Source organism: Sus scrofa, chromosome 10 (genome assembly GCF_000003025.6).
Source record: "Sus scrofa isolate TJ Tabasco breed Duroc chromosome 10, Sscrofa11.1, whole genome shotgun sequence".
NCBI classification, from domain to species: domain Eukaryota; kingdom Metazoa; phylum Chordata; class Mammalia; order Artiodactyla; family Suidae; genus Sus; species Sus scrofa.
The window spans coordinates 27,189,345-27,205,873 of NC_010452.4; the positions used below are offsets into that span (position 1 = coordinate 27,189,345).

General features: G+C 46.9%; 1 protein-coding gene across 12 annotated transcripts in view; it reads right to left on the bottom strand.

Annotated features, from left to right (window-relative positions):
• The window catches only part of C10H9orf3 (chromosome 10 C9orf3 homolog), a 394,233-nt gene that overhangs the window by 111,230 nt on the left and 266,474 nt on the right, over positions 1 to 16,529 (bottom strand). For 11 of the 12 annotated variants that reach the window (XR_002336297.1, XR_002336299.1, XR_002336292.1 and 8 more), the window contains 2 exons: positions 11,848 to 11,891; positions 1,271 to 1,331 (listed from right to left, as the gene is read on the bottom strand). Coding sequence is in view for 4 of the 12 variants with exons in the window: in XM_021064603.1 (XP_020920262.1) it covers positions 1,271 to 1,331; positions 11,848 to 11,891 (105 nt within the window). In the remaining 8 variants the exon portion in view is untranslated. Of the gene's footprint in view, positions 1 to 1,270; positions 1,332 to 7,803; positions 8,151 to 11,847; positions 11,892 to 16,529 lie in introns of those variants that run through there. The other variant, XM_021064605.1, reaches the window with a different exon arrangement.

The window sequence follows — 16,529 nt, forward strand, 5'->3', positions numbered from 1 at the left end:
TTATAATATACATGAGTTGAAAGCATGGCCTCCCAGGACCAGGTGCCTGCCTTATTCCACTTGTTCTGTTCTGCACGTTTGGGACACAGGATTTTATTCTTTTTGGTTCCCAGAAGGATGGGGCCCAACCAGTAAGTTTTAACAGGTGACACGCATTCCTGAACCAAAGGCAATGCGACCTTTTCAGGAATGAGCTCACAGTGGCTGGTGGCCCACATTTTCCCCTGTGTGGTAGAACAGGACAAAGATGCAAGGAGACGGATGAAAAGGTAATGGAGAACAGCCCCTCCTGTTCCTTAATTTCATGGTTCACAGACATTCATTGACATTCAGACACTCCCAAGGGGAAGCTCATATGACCAGCCGTGAAACCAGAAACGAGCAGGCTAACCAGGCTGCTTGCCTGGGCTCAGGGCAAAGTTTTTCACCACCGTGGGGGTCCCCTCCCAGACACTAGAGACCCCACGATGAGGGGGCTGCAGCTGCTCAAGGGGGCCAGCCCAGGCTGGAGAAGCTCCAGGGTCCTCTGACCAGCCTCACCCAAGATACCCCAGTCCAACTTCCCAGGGCCCCGGCTCCAGCCAGGGTCAGTTCCCCAGGCTGCCCTTCAGGGTCTAGGAAGCATGAGAGCCTGGGAGAGTCGGGGGGGGTGGGGAGGATCCAGGCCAGGTGGTTCCCACGCGGCCAGGACTCCCTTGGAGCTGCCCATGGGCCTACAGGGAGAGAGAGAAGAAAACCTGCAGTCTCGGTGGTGGGTATCAGTCCCTAAGACAGAGAAGTAGATTTAAACTGCTCCTTCAGATGAGAAGAGCAGCCTGAGGCATGGATGCAGAACTGGAGGAGGAAGTCTAGGGGCAGCAGCGCTCAGGGGAAAGGATGGAGACGCTGGGCGTGGCGGGTCCGAGGAAAGCGGCAGGCAAGCCAACTCACTTGTTGGCTGTACCCAAAGAGCAGAGCTGGAGGCCCGCTGGTGGCACTGAACTGCTGCCTGGCCATGGCGCCCAAAGTATACAGCATGATGCGCAAGACCTCACTGAACACACAGTTCAGGGTCGACCAGAAGGTCCACCTATAACACCACCGTCACCTGAGGCCGAGGCCTGTGGCACAGGGTGAGGGACCATCATTTTCCCGACCCGGGGATCCTCCAACTCAGTAAGATGATTACGTTTATAAATATATATATAAATAAATCATGTTATGGTTGATACACTGAATGACAGGCTTTACGGTTCTCCACAGACTCATGCAACAGTTATCTTAAGCGCACCTGTGGTATTCCAGAACTCTCCAGCCAGTCTTGGAAGATGTTTTCAACAGACAACTCAAGCCTTTAAAAATAAAACAGCAAAAAGTAAAGGATTAGTAAGTTACTGAGTGGGAGTTCATTGTGACTCAGTGGTAACGAACCCAACTATTATCCCTGAGGACTCGGGTTTGATCCCCAGCCTTGCTCAGTGGGTTGGGGATCTGAAGCTGCCGTGAGGTGTGGTGTAGGTTGCAGATGTGGCTCGGATCCTGCGTTGCTGTGGCTGTGGTTCAGGCTGGCAGCTACAGCTCCGACTAGACCCCTAGCCTGGGAATCTCCATATGCCACAGGTACGGTCCTAAAAAGACAAAAAAAAAAAAAAAAAAGTTACAGAGCTCGTATTACACAGAAGGGTTCTACATTTTTTCTCACAGCATCGATCTTCCAGAGAAATCTGGAGAAAGTGAAGTGCTGTCCCAGGTTAAAGCGACGAGGGAAACCCGGGCATGGCCAGGACAGCTTCTCCTCGGCCAGGACAGTGAGAGTGAACACGGTGAAATCTGAGAATCCAAGGGGCACCATAAAGGGTGCGTCCAGTGCCTTGAGAGGAACCCCTTGGTTGGGAGAGTCCATTCAGGGAGGCTTGGGCACGATCCTGGGAAATAATTGGGCATGACTGCCCTCCTGGGAGAAGAGGAGTAAAATGAAGTCTGAACATCATAGATAGCACTTAGTGCCTCGAAACCAAATTTGAACTTTAGAGTGATGATGCCCTACAGCAAGCAAAAATGATACAAATTGCTCTCACAGCCCCGATGGGCTCTCCATGGGCTCTCCACTGCCTGTTTTCAAGCAGGCCCTCATTTGGCTTTATTTGAAACATTATGATTGCTTGTTACATCTGATCCACAGTTGAAATCCTTTTGGTTTCCTGCCCTGCTGATGGAAATCCTCTCAGTATGTAGTCAATATCCAATATAGTAGGGGGTCAACAGACTTTAGGTTAGGTCTTCCTGAAATGTAAGCAATTCCTCGCTGGTTTCTAGTCTCTCCATGAACAGAGGTCTCTCCCAAGCTGTGTGTGCCACACCCCGGATGCTCCCTGTCCTCAGTGCCATGGCATCCATCACAGTCTGTGACTGCAATGTCTTTGATTACTTGACTTTTTTTTTTTTTTTTTTTTTTAAGGTCGAATATGTGGCATATGGAGGTTCCTAGGCTAGGGGGTGAATCAGAGGTACAGCTGCTGGCTTTTACCACAGCCACAGCAACACCAGATCTGAACCACAGCTGTCACCTACCCTGTAGCTCACTGCAATGTTGGATCCTTCACCCACTGAGCAGGGCCAGGGATTGAACCTGAGTCCTCATGGATATTAGTTGGGTTTGTTACCACTGAGCCACAACAGGAACTCCTGATTACTTAACTTTTAACTGTCTCCTCGCTGGATCAAAGCTCTCTGAAATCAGGGTCTGTGTCTGTTCTACTCACTTTTCTAAATTCAGCATTTAAAATAGTTCTTTGCATAAAGGCGGGTCCCCACAAATTTTTATTTTTACTATTTTTTTTTTCTTTTTAGGGCCACACTCGTGGCATATGGAAGTTCCAGGGCTAGCGGTCAAATTGGAGCTGCAGCTGCTGGCCTACAACCACAGCCACAGCAACTCAGCATCTGAGCCTAATCTGCAGCCTACACCACCGCTGACAGCACCGCTGGATCCTTAACCCATTGAGTGGGGCCAGGGACCAAACCGATATCTTCATGGATACTAGTCAGGTTCTTAACCTGCTGAGCCACAATGGGAACTCCCCCATACTTTTTATTTGAATGAATGAAAACACATTTCATTGTTGACTCAATAAAAAATATCCCATTTTAAATTAACAATCACCTTTCCCAGTATGATACTTCCAAGTTGTTAAGCTCTGTATCTTTTTTTTTTTTTTTTTTAATCTTTTTGCCATTTCTAGGGCCGCTTCTGCGGCATATGGAGGTTCCCAGGCTAGGGTCTAGCTGGAGCTGTAGCCACCGGCCTACGCCAGAGCCACAGCAACGTGGGATCTGAGCCACGTCTGCAACCTACACCACAGACCACAGCAACGCCGGATCCTTAACCCATGGAGCAAGGCCAGGGATTGAACCCACAACCTCATGGTTCCTTGTCAGATTCGTTAACCACTGAGCCACGACAGGAACTCCAAAGCTCTGTATCTTTTGAAAAATTTATATGTTATATACTACATTATATATGTAATAGTCTCTCCTTCCTCCCTTTTGGGATTGTAAAAAGGTCTGTGGCAAGATACGGTGCTGTCTGTGTTTGTAGTGGGGCAGCGGGGTGTCATCTAACACCATCAGTCTCAGTGTAAAGGTCCACGTCCCCTCTGCAGGCTGTGGGAGTGTGGAAAGGTGCGTGTGCACTCAAGTGCAGGCAGGCAGGCGTGCCCTCAGATGCTGTGTGTGTGTGCGTGCGTGCGAGCACATGTGCACATGCACGCACGTACATGGGGTGGGAGTAGGAGCAGCTAGAGAGAGCAGGCATCTCTCAGAACACCTTCAGTCAAGATGATTATTCTTTCTTGGGCTTGCTTTATTTGCTTGGCCATAGAAAGAGGTGCTGGAAATGCCCTTCACCGGCCTAATTGATCTGCAGGAGGAGGAGGGTGGGGCTGAAGGCCACTTAGCCAAGGGTCCAAGGAGACTTGAAGGTGTTTTACATTCTAGTGAAATGTGTGAGGCTGGAAGGTCTGACGGATTTTGCCACTTCCACTGAAGGCGATGCTCAGTGGAAGGGGCTGTTCTTGTTTGGAACGGATGCAAACTGTCCCCACCCTGTCCTGCGCTGGGTGGGCAGTATACTTGGTGGGCTGGAGGTCCCACCTCAGGGCTTGAGCAGCTCTCAAGTGTTTGCCCTGATTTAGAAGCAAGGGTGCCTTTTCTTCCTTGTCCCTCCTTCATTGGTGCTTCTCTCTAAGCAAGCAGCCCAGTCATTCGCTTCCTTTCCAGCCAAAGAGAGACACTCCTGCGTCCAGAGTCTTGGGGCCCAAAGCTCCTGTCACCTATCCTTCAGGCGATCCCCAGGAGGGTGGCAGCCAGAGGCCGACTGAGAACCGAGCTTCATTGTGCTGAGACATTCCAGGAAAATGGGCATTCTTAAACCAGCCATGACTTCAGACGGAGCATGGAGAAAGGATTTGGGGAAGAGCAGGAGGGATGATCAAAGGAGCAAACACACTGGATTCACAAGGGAGGTCAAGGGACCTGGGATTAAATATCCTGAAGAAGAGATGTCTGAGGACGGACAGCAGAGCCATTTTCAAGGGATTTTACAAAAGCTGGTGAACAGCTGTTGTGCATCCCCGTGGAGGAGGGAGTAAGAGGACAGGGACATAAATTTCCTTTGGGGAATTTTAGCTTAAAGACACTGAGAGCTGGCATGGCGGGTGGGCGGGGGGGTTGGGTGGGGCTGAGGAGTTGAGTCCTGGAATGTTACCGCATGAGGTCCAAGGCTTCACCGGGGAAGACTGAGAACAGGCAAAAGCTTCTCTATGATGCCCCCCAGCACGAGGTTCTGGGGGAGGCTGAGAGGGATACCCAGGGCGTGGCTGTCTGATGGGGACATGTGACAGATGGGAGTCAAATGCCACAGTGCCTGTAGACAGTGTGGAGAAGGGGCCGAGAGCTTGAGGGGGGACGAGGGGGTCTTTTTCTTTGCTTTTCTTTTTTCTTTTCTTTTGCTTTTTAGGACTGCACCATGCACCTGCAGCATACGGAAATTCCCAGGCTAGGGGTTGAATTGGAGCTGTAGCTGCCGGCCTACACCACAGACACAGCAACGTGGGATCCGAGCCTCGTTTGCAACTACACTGCAGCTCAGAGAAACACCGGATCCCCAACCCACAGAGTGGGGCCAGGGATCGAACCCGGGCCCTCATGGATACTAGTTGAGCTGTCAACCCACTGAGCCACCATGGAAACTCTGAAGGGCAACAAAGCTTGAACTGTGTCATGGATAAAGGTTTGTGCTGTCCCCAACAGTGTGGTAGGACCAGGGGAAATGAAAGAAGCTCATGCAGCAGGGCAAAGAGAGCAGAGACAGGGAAGTCCAGAGCCATGGTCAGCTGGGCTGGCACACAAAATGGGTGAGAAAGGAAATGGAGTGCCCTGTGAGAACCCCTGGAATCCTGCCGTGGAGCCTCAGCTTCATCAAGGAGGCTCTGAAGCAGGGCCGAGGTAGGGCCGAATGGAATGGAGCCCAGGAAGAGTCATCAAGGGAGACGAGGCTGGAGGCAGGGAGACCAATGAGGAGGCTGTGAATGTGTTCAGACAAGAGGCAGTGAGAGGGGCCTAGAGAGACATGGGGTGCTCGGGAGGGGTGTGGAGGGTGGCACTGGCCGGGTTCTTTCGGAGAGGTGAGAGATGGTGTGTGGACAGGGTGCCCCATCGTTCTCTGCGGGATGACCTTGCACAGAAGGTAAATCCCAGTGACCAATATGCGCCATGGTCTATGCCCTGGACAGCTATTCAGGTCAAGGGTGAGGGCTATTTCATTAGAAAGTATTGAGGCAAATATTGCTTTGCCCTATATGCACACACAGGTACTATTACACAGTGGCACTAAAAACAAACAACAACTCCTCTGTCCACCACCAAGCACTGGCATAAAAGTAGTAGCTACTGCTTACGGAACACCTACTATGTACAGACACTATAGAAAAAATATCATGGGGGAGTTCCTGTCATGGCTCAGTGGTTAATGAGTCCGACTAGGAACCATGAGGTTGCGGATTCGGTCCCTGGCCTCGCTCAGGGGGTTAAGAATCTGGCGTTGCCGTGAGCTGTGGTGTAGGTTGCAGACGCAGTTTGGATCCCGTGTTGTTGTGGCTGTGGCGTAGGCTGGTGGCTACAGCTCTGATTTGATCCCGAGCCTGGGAACCTCCATATGCTGTGAGTGCGGCTCAGAAAAGACCAAAAGAAAGAAAAGAAAAGAAAAGAAAAGAAAAATATCATGGGAACTTTACAATGTCTGTGCAGGACCAATATTATTATCCCCATCTTAGAAATGAGCAAATAAAGGCCCAAGAGGTTAGGAGACGTATCCTGGGCCTCAGACATGGTGCTTGAACAGCTGGGATTCAGACTTACATGATCCCAGCTGCAGAGCCCCCGCTTTTCTTTCTGTGCTGAATTCGGGCTTCACAACACGCGGGTTGGTGATTTCCGGTGCAGACAAGCCCGCAGGAGGGGAAGGCCTGCGCTGGCTCCAAATAACGCTGACTTCTCGTTTACCTGCTGAAGGTGACCTGGCTCTTGGGGCCCTGTTTGTCTGCCCCTCAGTTCTCAAGACATGGGGAGACCCGGGGCAGGGGCAGAAGTGTGAGGACAGGAGAGTGTGCAGCTGCATCCAGGGGCAAAAGACACTCTCCTGCCAAGGAAGAGAACCTGTATTTCCAGATCCCTTTCCCCTGGAAGGTTCAAAGCGTCTTATAACCGTTACCACCTCATTCCTCATAGCATCCTTGTGAAGTGGGTGTCAACCGCTGTGTAGCTGTTTAGCAGATGGAGAAACCACAGCACAAGGAGACTAGTCCAGGTCAGCCCAGGCTAAAGAAAAAAAAAGCAACCCAGGTTTCTAGATTCCCAGTCTCAGTGCAGACACCAAACTGTTAAACTCTGAGAGAAGGCAGTAACTCCAGCCACTCAAAACGATTTTTATATATAGGGAGGCTCATCTCCCAAGGAAATTACGGGAGACCATTTGAAAATGCTTAATTTTGTATGGAAGAAACGGGCTGTGTGTTTCATGAAAAAAAAAATGTACACTAGTTTTTGCTGTTTCGATCATGACTGAGATGATGGAATGGGTGAATTTTGAGTTCTGGACTTGGCTGTATGGCAGTGGTAACGCTGAAGGCTGACTTTTTCAAATCAAGAAGCTCCGAGTCAAAGCCAACGGTGAATGTTTCCCCCCTGAGATCATGTGGCTTAAATAATCACAACAGACAAGCAGAAGCATTTCCACTTCGCTGGGACCCAGGACTTACAGGAAATGACTCTTCTGCATGTCTGATCACTATGGAAATTGATTTTATGCAGAGAGCTAAAAGTACACAGACCCAGGACCACGTGCCTCCATATCTGTGCTCGTGAGCAGTCCTTCCGCCTCATTACTGAGGCCTCCTGGGTACCTGGGTATCTGGCTGGAGAGTTCCCTGGCTCTACTCCTACGTCCTGTAATCCAACTTGCTATTTCAGAAAGTGGGTCTGCAGACCCCGTGAGCTCTAGATGTGGTCCCGTGTAGCTGGTGCTGCAGAGGAGAGGATGTACTGGCCACCCTGAATGATGGTGCTCAGAAAAATAAGCTGTACGGAGTCTCCATTGTGACTCAGCAGTAAACGAAGCTGACTGGTATCCTCAAGGATGTGGGTTCCATCCCTGGCCTCGCTCAGTGCGTTAAGGTGTTGCCGTGAGCTGTGGTGTAGGTCGCAGGCACAGCTCGGATCCTCCGTTGCTGTGGCTGTGGCGTAGGGTGGCAGCTACATCTCCAATTAGACCCCTAGCCTGGGAACGTCCATGTGCCACAAGTGCAGCCCACAAAAGACAAAAAAGAAAAAAGAAAAATAAACTGTATTTCAGGCCAAGAAAGAGACCCACGGCTCTTTGTTTCACGAAACAGACCCAGGCGTACGTAAAAAATGGTATCGAGTGTGCTGTGTGCTGTGTTGCTCGTTGTCCGTCGATGCCTCAGGGCGGAGTGACAAGGACAGGAAGTTGACGCCTAGCCCCTCTCTGCGGCTTGTGCTTATTAACTTGTTGTTGCACAGGAGGAAGGTCTTTATCACCCTGGGCTCTGTCTCCGGCCTCTTGAGATGCTCAAGATCACGTTCTATCTGTGCCCCTGAAGGAAAGGACAAGCCCGGGTAATGTTCACAGGAAGTGAGCCGGGATGGAAAGAACTTGGAAAGTGCGGTTCTAGAGGGACGTGAGCTTCCAGAGGGTCCTGCTCAGGGCCTGCCATGGAAAATGCTCTTGTTCTGGAATGCACTGTACATTTCAGATGGGTAATTTTAAATTTAGTGATTCAGGTTTTAAGTTCCCTCCCTACATGTGGATACAAATAGTGTATGCCTCAGAGCTTTGCACGGTTACTTTTTTTAAACTTTTTTTTTAAAGGGCCACACCCACGGCATATGGAGGTTCCCAGGCTAGGGGTGGAATCGGAGCTGCAGCTGCCGGCCTACATCACAGCCAAGCAACACAGGATCCGAGCAGCATCCGTAACCTACACCAGCTCACAGCAACACTGGATCCTTAACCTACTGAGCAAGGCCAGCGATCAAACCCACATCATCATGGATACTAGTTGGATTCTCAGCCCGCTGAGCCAAGTTATTTCTTTTCTTGATCAGAGCAAGTTATTTGTGCTTGGGGAGATCAGTAAGATTGCTGAGGTCACATTTACAACCGAGTACTCCCTAGCTCCGTGGGGGAGGAAAAGTACTGAATTAAAACAAACAGAGGAATGTGCACATGCTAACATAATAACTGACGAGCAAAGACAGACCCAGCAGCTGTTAACCACTGGAATATCAGGTGGGCAAGGCAGGCTGGATGGAGTACTCCTTAGGGTGCCTTTCTGCCGGGGCAGATGGGCGCCCAGGATTTATCTGCATCTCCTAAGCACTTCTAGCTTTATTTGTCTCTTGGTCTCATGAGCATGGAGACAGAATCCTCACACTGGAGAGTCTGAAACACGACTGCCTCATCTCCTTGCCTCCATGCTCAAGTGCTTTCCCTTCCATGCCCTCTGCCTCGTATTCATTCCTGAGACAGAACGCCTGCCGCTGCCGGATGTCCAGGGCTACTCTACTCGGTGTGTAACTGAGTGGCCAAGAGAGAAAGGTCAGGTGGTGCTGGACTCCTTTTTTCAGCTTTCATAACCAATCAACCAAGTCTTTGCCTTTTTTTTTAAATTGATTTAATATTTTTAGGGCCACACCTGTGGTATATGGAAGTTCCCAGGATAGGGACTGAATTGGAGCTACATCTGCTGGCCTACACCACAGCCACAGCAACGCAGGATCCAAGCCGCATCTGTGACCTACACCACAGCTCACAGCAAAGCTGGATCCTTAATCCACTGAGCAAGGCCAGGGATCGAACTCCCATCCTCATGGATACTAGTTGGGTTCGTTACCACTGAGCCTCAACAGGAACTCCTAATCAACCAAGTCTTAACTGTGGCACCTCTGGAACATCCCACAGATCTGTTCACTACTCTCAAAGTCCGCTGCCGCCACCACCATCCCCCACCCCGCCACGGTTCTGGCTCTAGAGCTCTTGAGTGCAGTGCTGTATCACTTTCTTTCTTCTTTTCTTTTTTGTCTTTTCTTGAGCCGCTCCTGCAGCATAGGGAGGTTCCCAGGCTAGGGGTCTAACTGGAGCCGTAGCCACTGGCCTACGCCAGAGCCACAGCAACGTGGGATCTGAGCTACGTCTGCCACCTACACCACAGCTCACAGCAACACTGGATTCTTAACCCACTAAGCAAGGCCAGGGACCGAACCCGCAACCTCATGGTTCCTAGTTGGATTCGTTAACCACTGCACCACGACGGGAACTCCCCGAATGACTTTCTAATTGGTCTCCCCCTGAAATCTGCCACACTGAGGATCTTTCCAGTCTGCTAGTGCCACGTCCCCACCAACAACCTTCACTCGTACCTCTTCCCTTGACTCTGAGGCTAGGATCACTGAGCCCTATCTCCGTGCAGCCAGGACTCTGAAGCGCATCAGAGCACTTCCCACCCTGAGTCATGTCCTGCTTCACGTACATCTTCAGCAGTCGACTAGGAGCTCCCCGAGGGCCAGGCAGAGAACTGATTCCTTTCTGTTGCCTGGTGTCCAGCCTAAAGCCTGGTAAGGGGGGTAACTCAACAGAAAGCTAAATTAATCAAAGCAAGAAAATGACGGAAAGGCAGTATGACACAGGCATGCTGGCCCTGGGACACTAACTGGCTGGTCAAATCTGAAAAACTTTGCCCTGTTCAGAAGAGCTCACGTGCCTAACAGATGTGCCTGAGGATCCGTTTGCGATGGGGCCAAAGATTAGAGGCTCTGGGGGTAGGTGTGGGGCTTTGGAGACCTGGGTAAAATTGGTACAACATGCTGTGTAGGTAAAAGGGTGAACGGTCTGCTTTAATAGCTGGATTCAATTCTTGAGAGTAGTTCGCAGGAAAGAAGGTGTTTGCGTTTCCAAATCTTTTCTAGCATACTGGCTGAAATACACTGACTATAGGTATGAAATCTCCTTAAGTCTTGAGGAGAACTTTAAAAGAAGCTTAAATTAAGCCTGCTTGTGAAAACATGATCCTAACTAGGAGGGGCATCCTCTCAAAGAGCAAACGATGGAAGGTGGTCAGTGGCCACCTTTAAATAGAGAGGCTGCTCTTCCTGCAGTGGCTCAGTGGTTAATGAACCCAACTAGTATCCATGAGGACGCAGGTTGGATCCCTGGCCTCACTCAGTGGGTTAAGGATCTGGCATTGCCATGAGCTGTGGTGTAGGTCACAGATGTGGCTCGGATCCTGTGTTGCTGTGGCTATGGTGTAGGCGGGCAGCTGTAGCTCCAATTGGACCCCTAGCCTGGAACCTCCATATGCTGGGGATGCGGCCCTAAAAAGACAAAGGAAAAAAAAAAAATAGAGACGCTGCTCTTAACCTCCACATTCACAACAAAAGTCACTTTGTGGGTCCACATTGTGCCCCTCAAAAAATATTCACAATGATAAAAACCCAGGTCTCCCAAGCCAGAGGGCGTGGGGCCATCCGGATGAACTCCACCACCTTAATAGGAAGAGGATAAAAAGAAGACCTCCCAGACTAAAAACGCCCTTGGTCACTTCCATGAAAATTACTCTATTTGTGCCCTAAGAAGTTTTTCTGAAAGAATGCAGAGTCATCCTTCAGAAACAGACATTGGTAACAGCCTACAGAGGTAATATACCTTTCTATTAATTTTCTTTCCCCTTTTTTGCCATTCATTCCTAAGAAAACTGCTCCATGCTCTGAGAGGACCTGAAAAGTAATTGCAGGGCAAGTACAAAAGAAAAAAAAAAATCCTCACGAGTTGACTGTTGTTCTTGACCTTAGGAATAATGGCCACATCTGATGAGATTTTTTTTTTTAAATGAAAAAAACCCCATATCATCCACTTTACAAAAAAAAAAAAAAAAAAGATGGTACCGATGGTGAATCTGAAACATTTCAGACAGTCCAGAACAAAACAAGCCACCCTAACTTCTGGAATTTTTCTCTCCTCCATTCTTTTCCAGAGCAGCTGAGGCTTGCCTCCTACCCCACCGTCAGGGCTCTGACTCTGGGCTCCCTGGCTCTGCCTGCTGGTTCCCATCACCCACATTTCCAACATGTCCAGGTCTAGTTGATCATCCCAGGACTCCTGCTGGCTGGGCCAGGTCCCTCCTCTAGTAAGAGAGGAAGATTAAACTTTCTAGGTTGTAACAAGCCAAACAATGGCAGAGTCATTTTTAACATGAAACGTAAAACTGGGCCCTTAATTCCTAAATTGGTCCTCACCTTTTTTCTTCTGGGATGGCCTCCAGCAGCATTTGAAGGAAGTCCTGGAATAAGAAAAAAGCAAAGCATTAAAGATGTCCATCAATAAATAACTGTGCCCGGAGTCACGCCAGAGACTGAGTCTCCCCAGCTGCCAGCAGCTCACCTGCTGGGGGAGGTAGGCAGATGCTGAATTATTAGGCTATAGACTCAATTTATTAATTTCGCAGGGCTTCAGTCCAACCGGTTAAAGAGATTTATTTTTGTAAAAACCACAAACGAATTGAAAAAAGTAATGCCTGCTATTTTGACCTGACCTGACAGTTTATTTCATTTAGTGTTTAACTGTTTTCCAAAGACTGGCCATGGCATGATGCGCCATACCTCTCCACTGTTCTTTTCAGGAGCTTTCCCTAGCGATCCACTTACACACTGAATAATCTCAACTCGGAGAGACTAGTGACTAGAGGCTTTTTTTTTTTTTTTCTTGCATTGTGCTATGGAAAGATAGAGACAAAAACCGAGACAATTAATATCCCCATGGAGGAAAAAAGACGTCACAATTTCAAAAATAGTTCCCGGGCTCCTGCCTCCAATTACAGCCTCTTCTGGCGCCACTATGCAAGTTCTCCATTGTTTGACATTTAAGACGTTGCAAGAATAGATTTTTTTTTTTTTAAATCTAAAGACATGACTTAATGCATGCACACCCATTTTATCCTTCACTTGGAAAATGGAAATTTTCAAACACATTCAAAAGTAACAAAAAAATATAATTAACCTTCATCTAGCCATTGACCCACAGCCAGGCTGCCCCTTAGCTGGTTCCTGTATGATTTAGAAGTAAATCCCAAACATCACATCATTTCATCGGTGTTTCAGTAAATATCTCTAAAAGATAAGGACCCTTTGAAAACAAAACCACAATACCATAAGACCTAAAACATATGCACATATGAGCTCAAAATCATATTTATTTTTAATTTGCACCTTGACTATTGCAATCAACCTTCCCAGCCCACCTAATTCTAAAATCTTGATTTGGTCTCAGCTAGGTTTGTCAGATAAAATACAAGATGCCCAGTTAAACTGGAGGCATACACTAAAAATTTATTTGTTCTCTGAAATTCTAATGTAAATGGAGCTTGTACATTTTTTTTTAAAGGAGGGCACATGTGTAAGCCCAGATGACCAAATATGACTCTGCCAAGGGAAGCCCCCACCACAACCAAGACTGTACACTCAAGGTCAGCACAGAGTTCTGATGGGGACCATTCAACTTAGAGTGTGAGATGGAAGCAGCAGTGCAGACCATTATATTACAAACAGATGGAATTACAGAGGAATAGAAATCTGCAAACAATTTGTATGACAAGGTGTTCTTTTTCCATCATGGCACTAAGCATAGCCATCACTGCACTGGTGAAGCCAGCTGTCCCTTCCCATGTGTTCATGGGTGGTTAGGTCCATTTCATCCAGACGCAAAGTCTCTCTATTAAGAGCACTAGTGAAAGATTTATTTCTTGCAACCGCTGTTATGCTTCTAAGACTTGACCTGCCTATTCCTGCTTCTTTCAAAAAAATAAATAAATAAAGATACAAATAAAATTAAAAGCATGTATCATGCACCCCATTGTTCACAACAGCGCTATTTACAATAACCAAGACAGGGAAGGAACCTAAGTGCCCATCGACAGGAATGGATAAAGAAGACGTGGTATATTTATGCAACGGAATACTACTCAGTCATAAAGAAGAATAAAATAATACCATTTACAGCAACATGAATGGATCTAGAGATTATCATACTAAGTGAAGGAAGTCAGACAAAGACAAATATCATATGCTATCATTTGTAGGTGGAATCTAAAAAAAAAATGATCCAAATGAATTTATTTATAAAAGAGAAACAGAGTCACAGACATAGAAACCAAACTTAGAGTTACCGAAAGGGAAAGAGGCTGGGGGGGATAAATGAGCAGACACACACTACTACATACAAAATAGATAAAAAACAAGGTCCTGCTATATAACACAGGGAACTACGTTCAATATCTTATAATAAACTATAAGGGGAAAGAATCTGAAAAAAGAATATATATCTGTACACCAGAAATGGACACAATATTGTAAATCAACTATACTTCAATTTAAAAAAAAATCTATCAGCCAAAATGGAAGGGGAAAACCCCAAATAGAATAATGCCTCCCATCTGAAGTCCTTCCTTGTACCTGCAGTGGGTATATGAAAAAGAAATACCAAAGGAAACAAGAGTAATATTTAGAATTATTATTAGTAGTAGTAGCATTAATTTTGATTGAGGTTCTTGGAGTCAATATTTTTATTATTTTAATAATGATTTTGTAAAAAAGTCAAACGACTATTTTTTCACAATCTATTATTAGATTACTTTGCAGATATCTCATTGGCTTAACGACAGAATTCTTGCTTCTTAAAAATCCAAGCACTGTCATTATAATTTCTTACCAATTTTACTTCATTATCTCCTTATAGTCCATATCAACTTATCCCCTATTTGTCCAGTAATTTATGCTCAATTATGTGTGTATGGGAGGGAGGGAATTACATTAACTCAATGCAAGGGGGAGAATTTAATTGCATGAGAAGCAGGAAATCGAGAGTTCACCTTAATTCTGCCTTTTTGCGTTTTCCAATGACAACTGGATCTTTTGTTACACAACTGCAGAGCACAAGTTTCAGGTTTTGTGTGAACACAAGAAAAATGCAGGAGGTCCCTAAGAAATTCTGCCCTTTTTTTTTTTTTTTTTTTCCTTTTTAGGGCCACACCCGCAGCATATGGAGGTTCTCAGGCTAGGGGTCCAATCAGAGCTGTAGCCGCTGGCCTATACCACAGCCACAGCAACGTGGGATCCGAGTCTGCGACCTACACCACAGCTCAGGGCAACGCTGGATCCCTGACCCACTGAGTTAGGCCAGGGATCAAACCTGAGACCTCATGGTTCCTAGTCAGATTCGTTTCCTCTGTGCCACAAAAGGAACTCCTGCTTCATTTTTTAAGAAAGAAAACTGTCCCACTTCTTAGCAGATGGCCATCTGCCTCTTCCTGCCTCAAAGCGGAGACCTGCAGGCCACAGAGCAGCTAGCTGGAAGCTGCAACCAATGCTGGAGATGATGGGTCTAGGGAATCACGCTGGGTCACAAAAACTCAATACCTCAAGCATCGCTAAGATATGATGGCTGTATTTTCACAGGCTATTTTCTACAGTGCTAAATGTTCTTCTGTCCTGTGCTCCATCCAGTCCAAGAAGACACTTGATCTCATAGAGGCAACCTTGTACCATCAGTGGAATCAACTCAACTGGCCCTTCTTACTTCCGCCACAGACATCATCTTAACCACAAAATGCTAGTTTTCCTGCTTCTATTCATAAATTGGCATATGCCCTCGGGGTGAACACATCAGAGCCTTCCCCCATTCTCCACAACAGGATGACATAAAAAGAAAGATGCACCTGATTCTTTCTTCCCTTACCACTTCTTTTCAATTCTTTTATCTATCTTCATCTTCCCTTTGGTATGTTGGCACTTTTATAAACGCAACGTACAAATCTCAATTGGCACTTTTTTATATTTTCTTTTTTTATTACTCAAATAAATTTATCACATCTGTACTTGTATAATTATCATAACAATCTAATTTCACAGGATTTCCATCCCACTGCCCAAGCACATCCCCCCACCCCCTCCAAACTGTCTCCTCCGGAGACCATAAGTTTTTCAATGTCTGAGAGTCAGCATCTGTTCTGCAAAGAAGTTCAGTCTGTCCTTTTCTCAGATTCCACATGTCAGTGAAAGCATTTGATGTTGGTGTCTCATTGTATGGCTGACTTCACTTAGCATGATAATTTCTAGATCCATTCATGTTGCTGCAAATGCTATTATTTCTTTCTTTTTAATGGCTGAGTAATATTCTATTGTGTATATGTACCACATCTTCTGGATCCACTCCTCTGTCGATGGACATTTAGGTTGTTTCCATGTCTTGGCTATTGTAAATAGTGCTGCAATGAACATCAGAGTACATGTGTCTTTGTGAGTCGTGGTTTCCTCTGGATAGATGCCCGGGAGTGGGATTGCTGGATCAAATGGTAGTTTTATTTTTAGTTTTCTGAGGAATCTCCACACTGTTTTCCACAATGGTTGCACCAATTTACAATCCCATCAACAGTGTACTAGGGTTCCTTTTTCTCCATACCCTCTCTGGCACTTATTGTTTGTAGACTTTTGGATGATGGCCATTCTGGCTGGTGTAAGGTGGTACCTCATAGTGGTTTTGATTTGCATTTCTCTAATAATGAGTGATGTTGAACATCTTTTCATGTGTTTTTTGGCCATCTGTCAATTGGCGCTGTTATAAATGCAACGTACACTCTCAACTGGACAAGGAGGACTTTCCATCAAGGCTGATCCCAGGATCATCGACAGGATCTAGGACATTGACGTTGACCTCGGATCACTGACAAAGTCACCTCGTGACAAAGACTAGGGGTCTCAGGTTCTCATCACTAGAGTATGCCAGTTTTGCCAAAGGCAAAAGCAACAAGAACAACAATCTTGCTGTTTTTGACAGTGGGTTGGGGCAAAATTTTATCAGTATCCTTGGCAATGGTTACAAGCCCAGACCCTAGTTAAAAGGGGGGGGGGATTTTTTTCTTCATTTT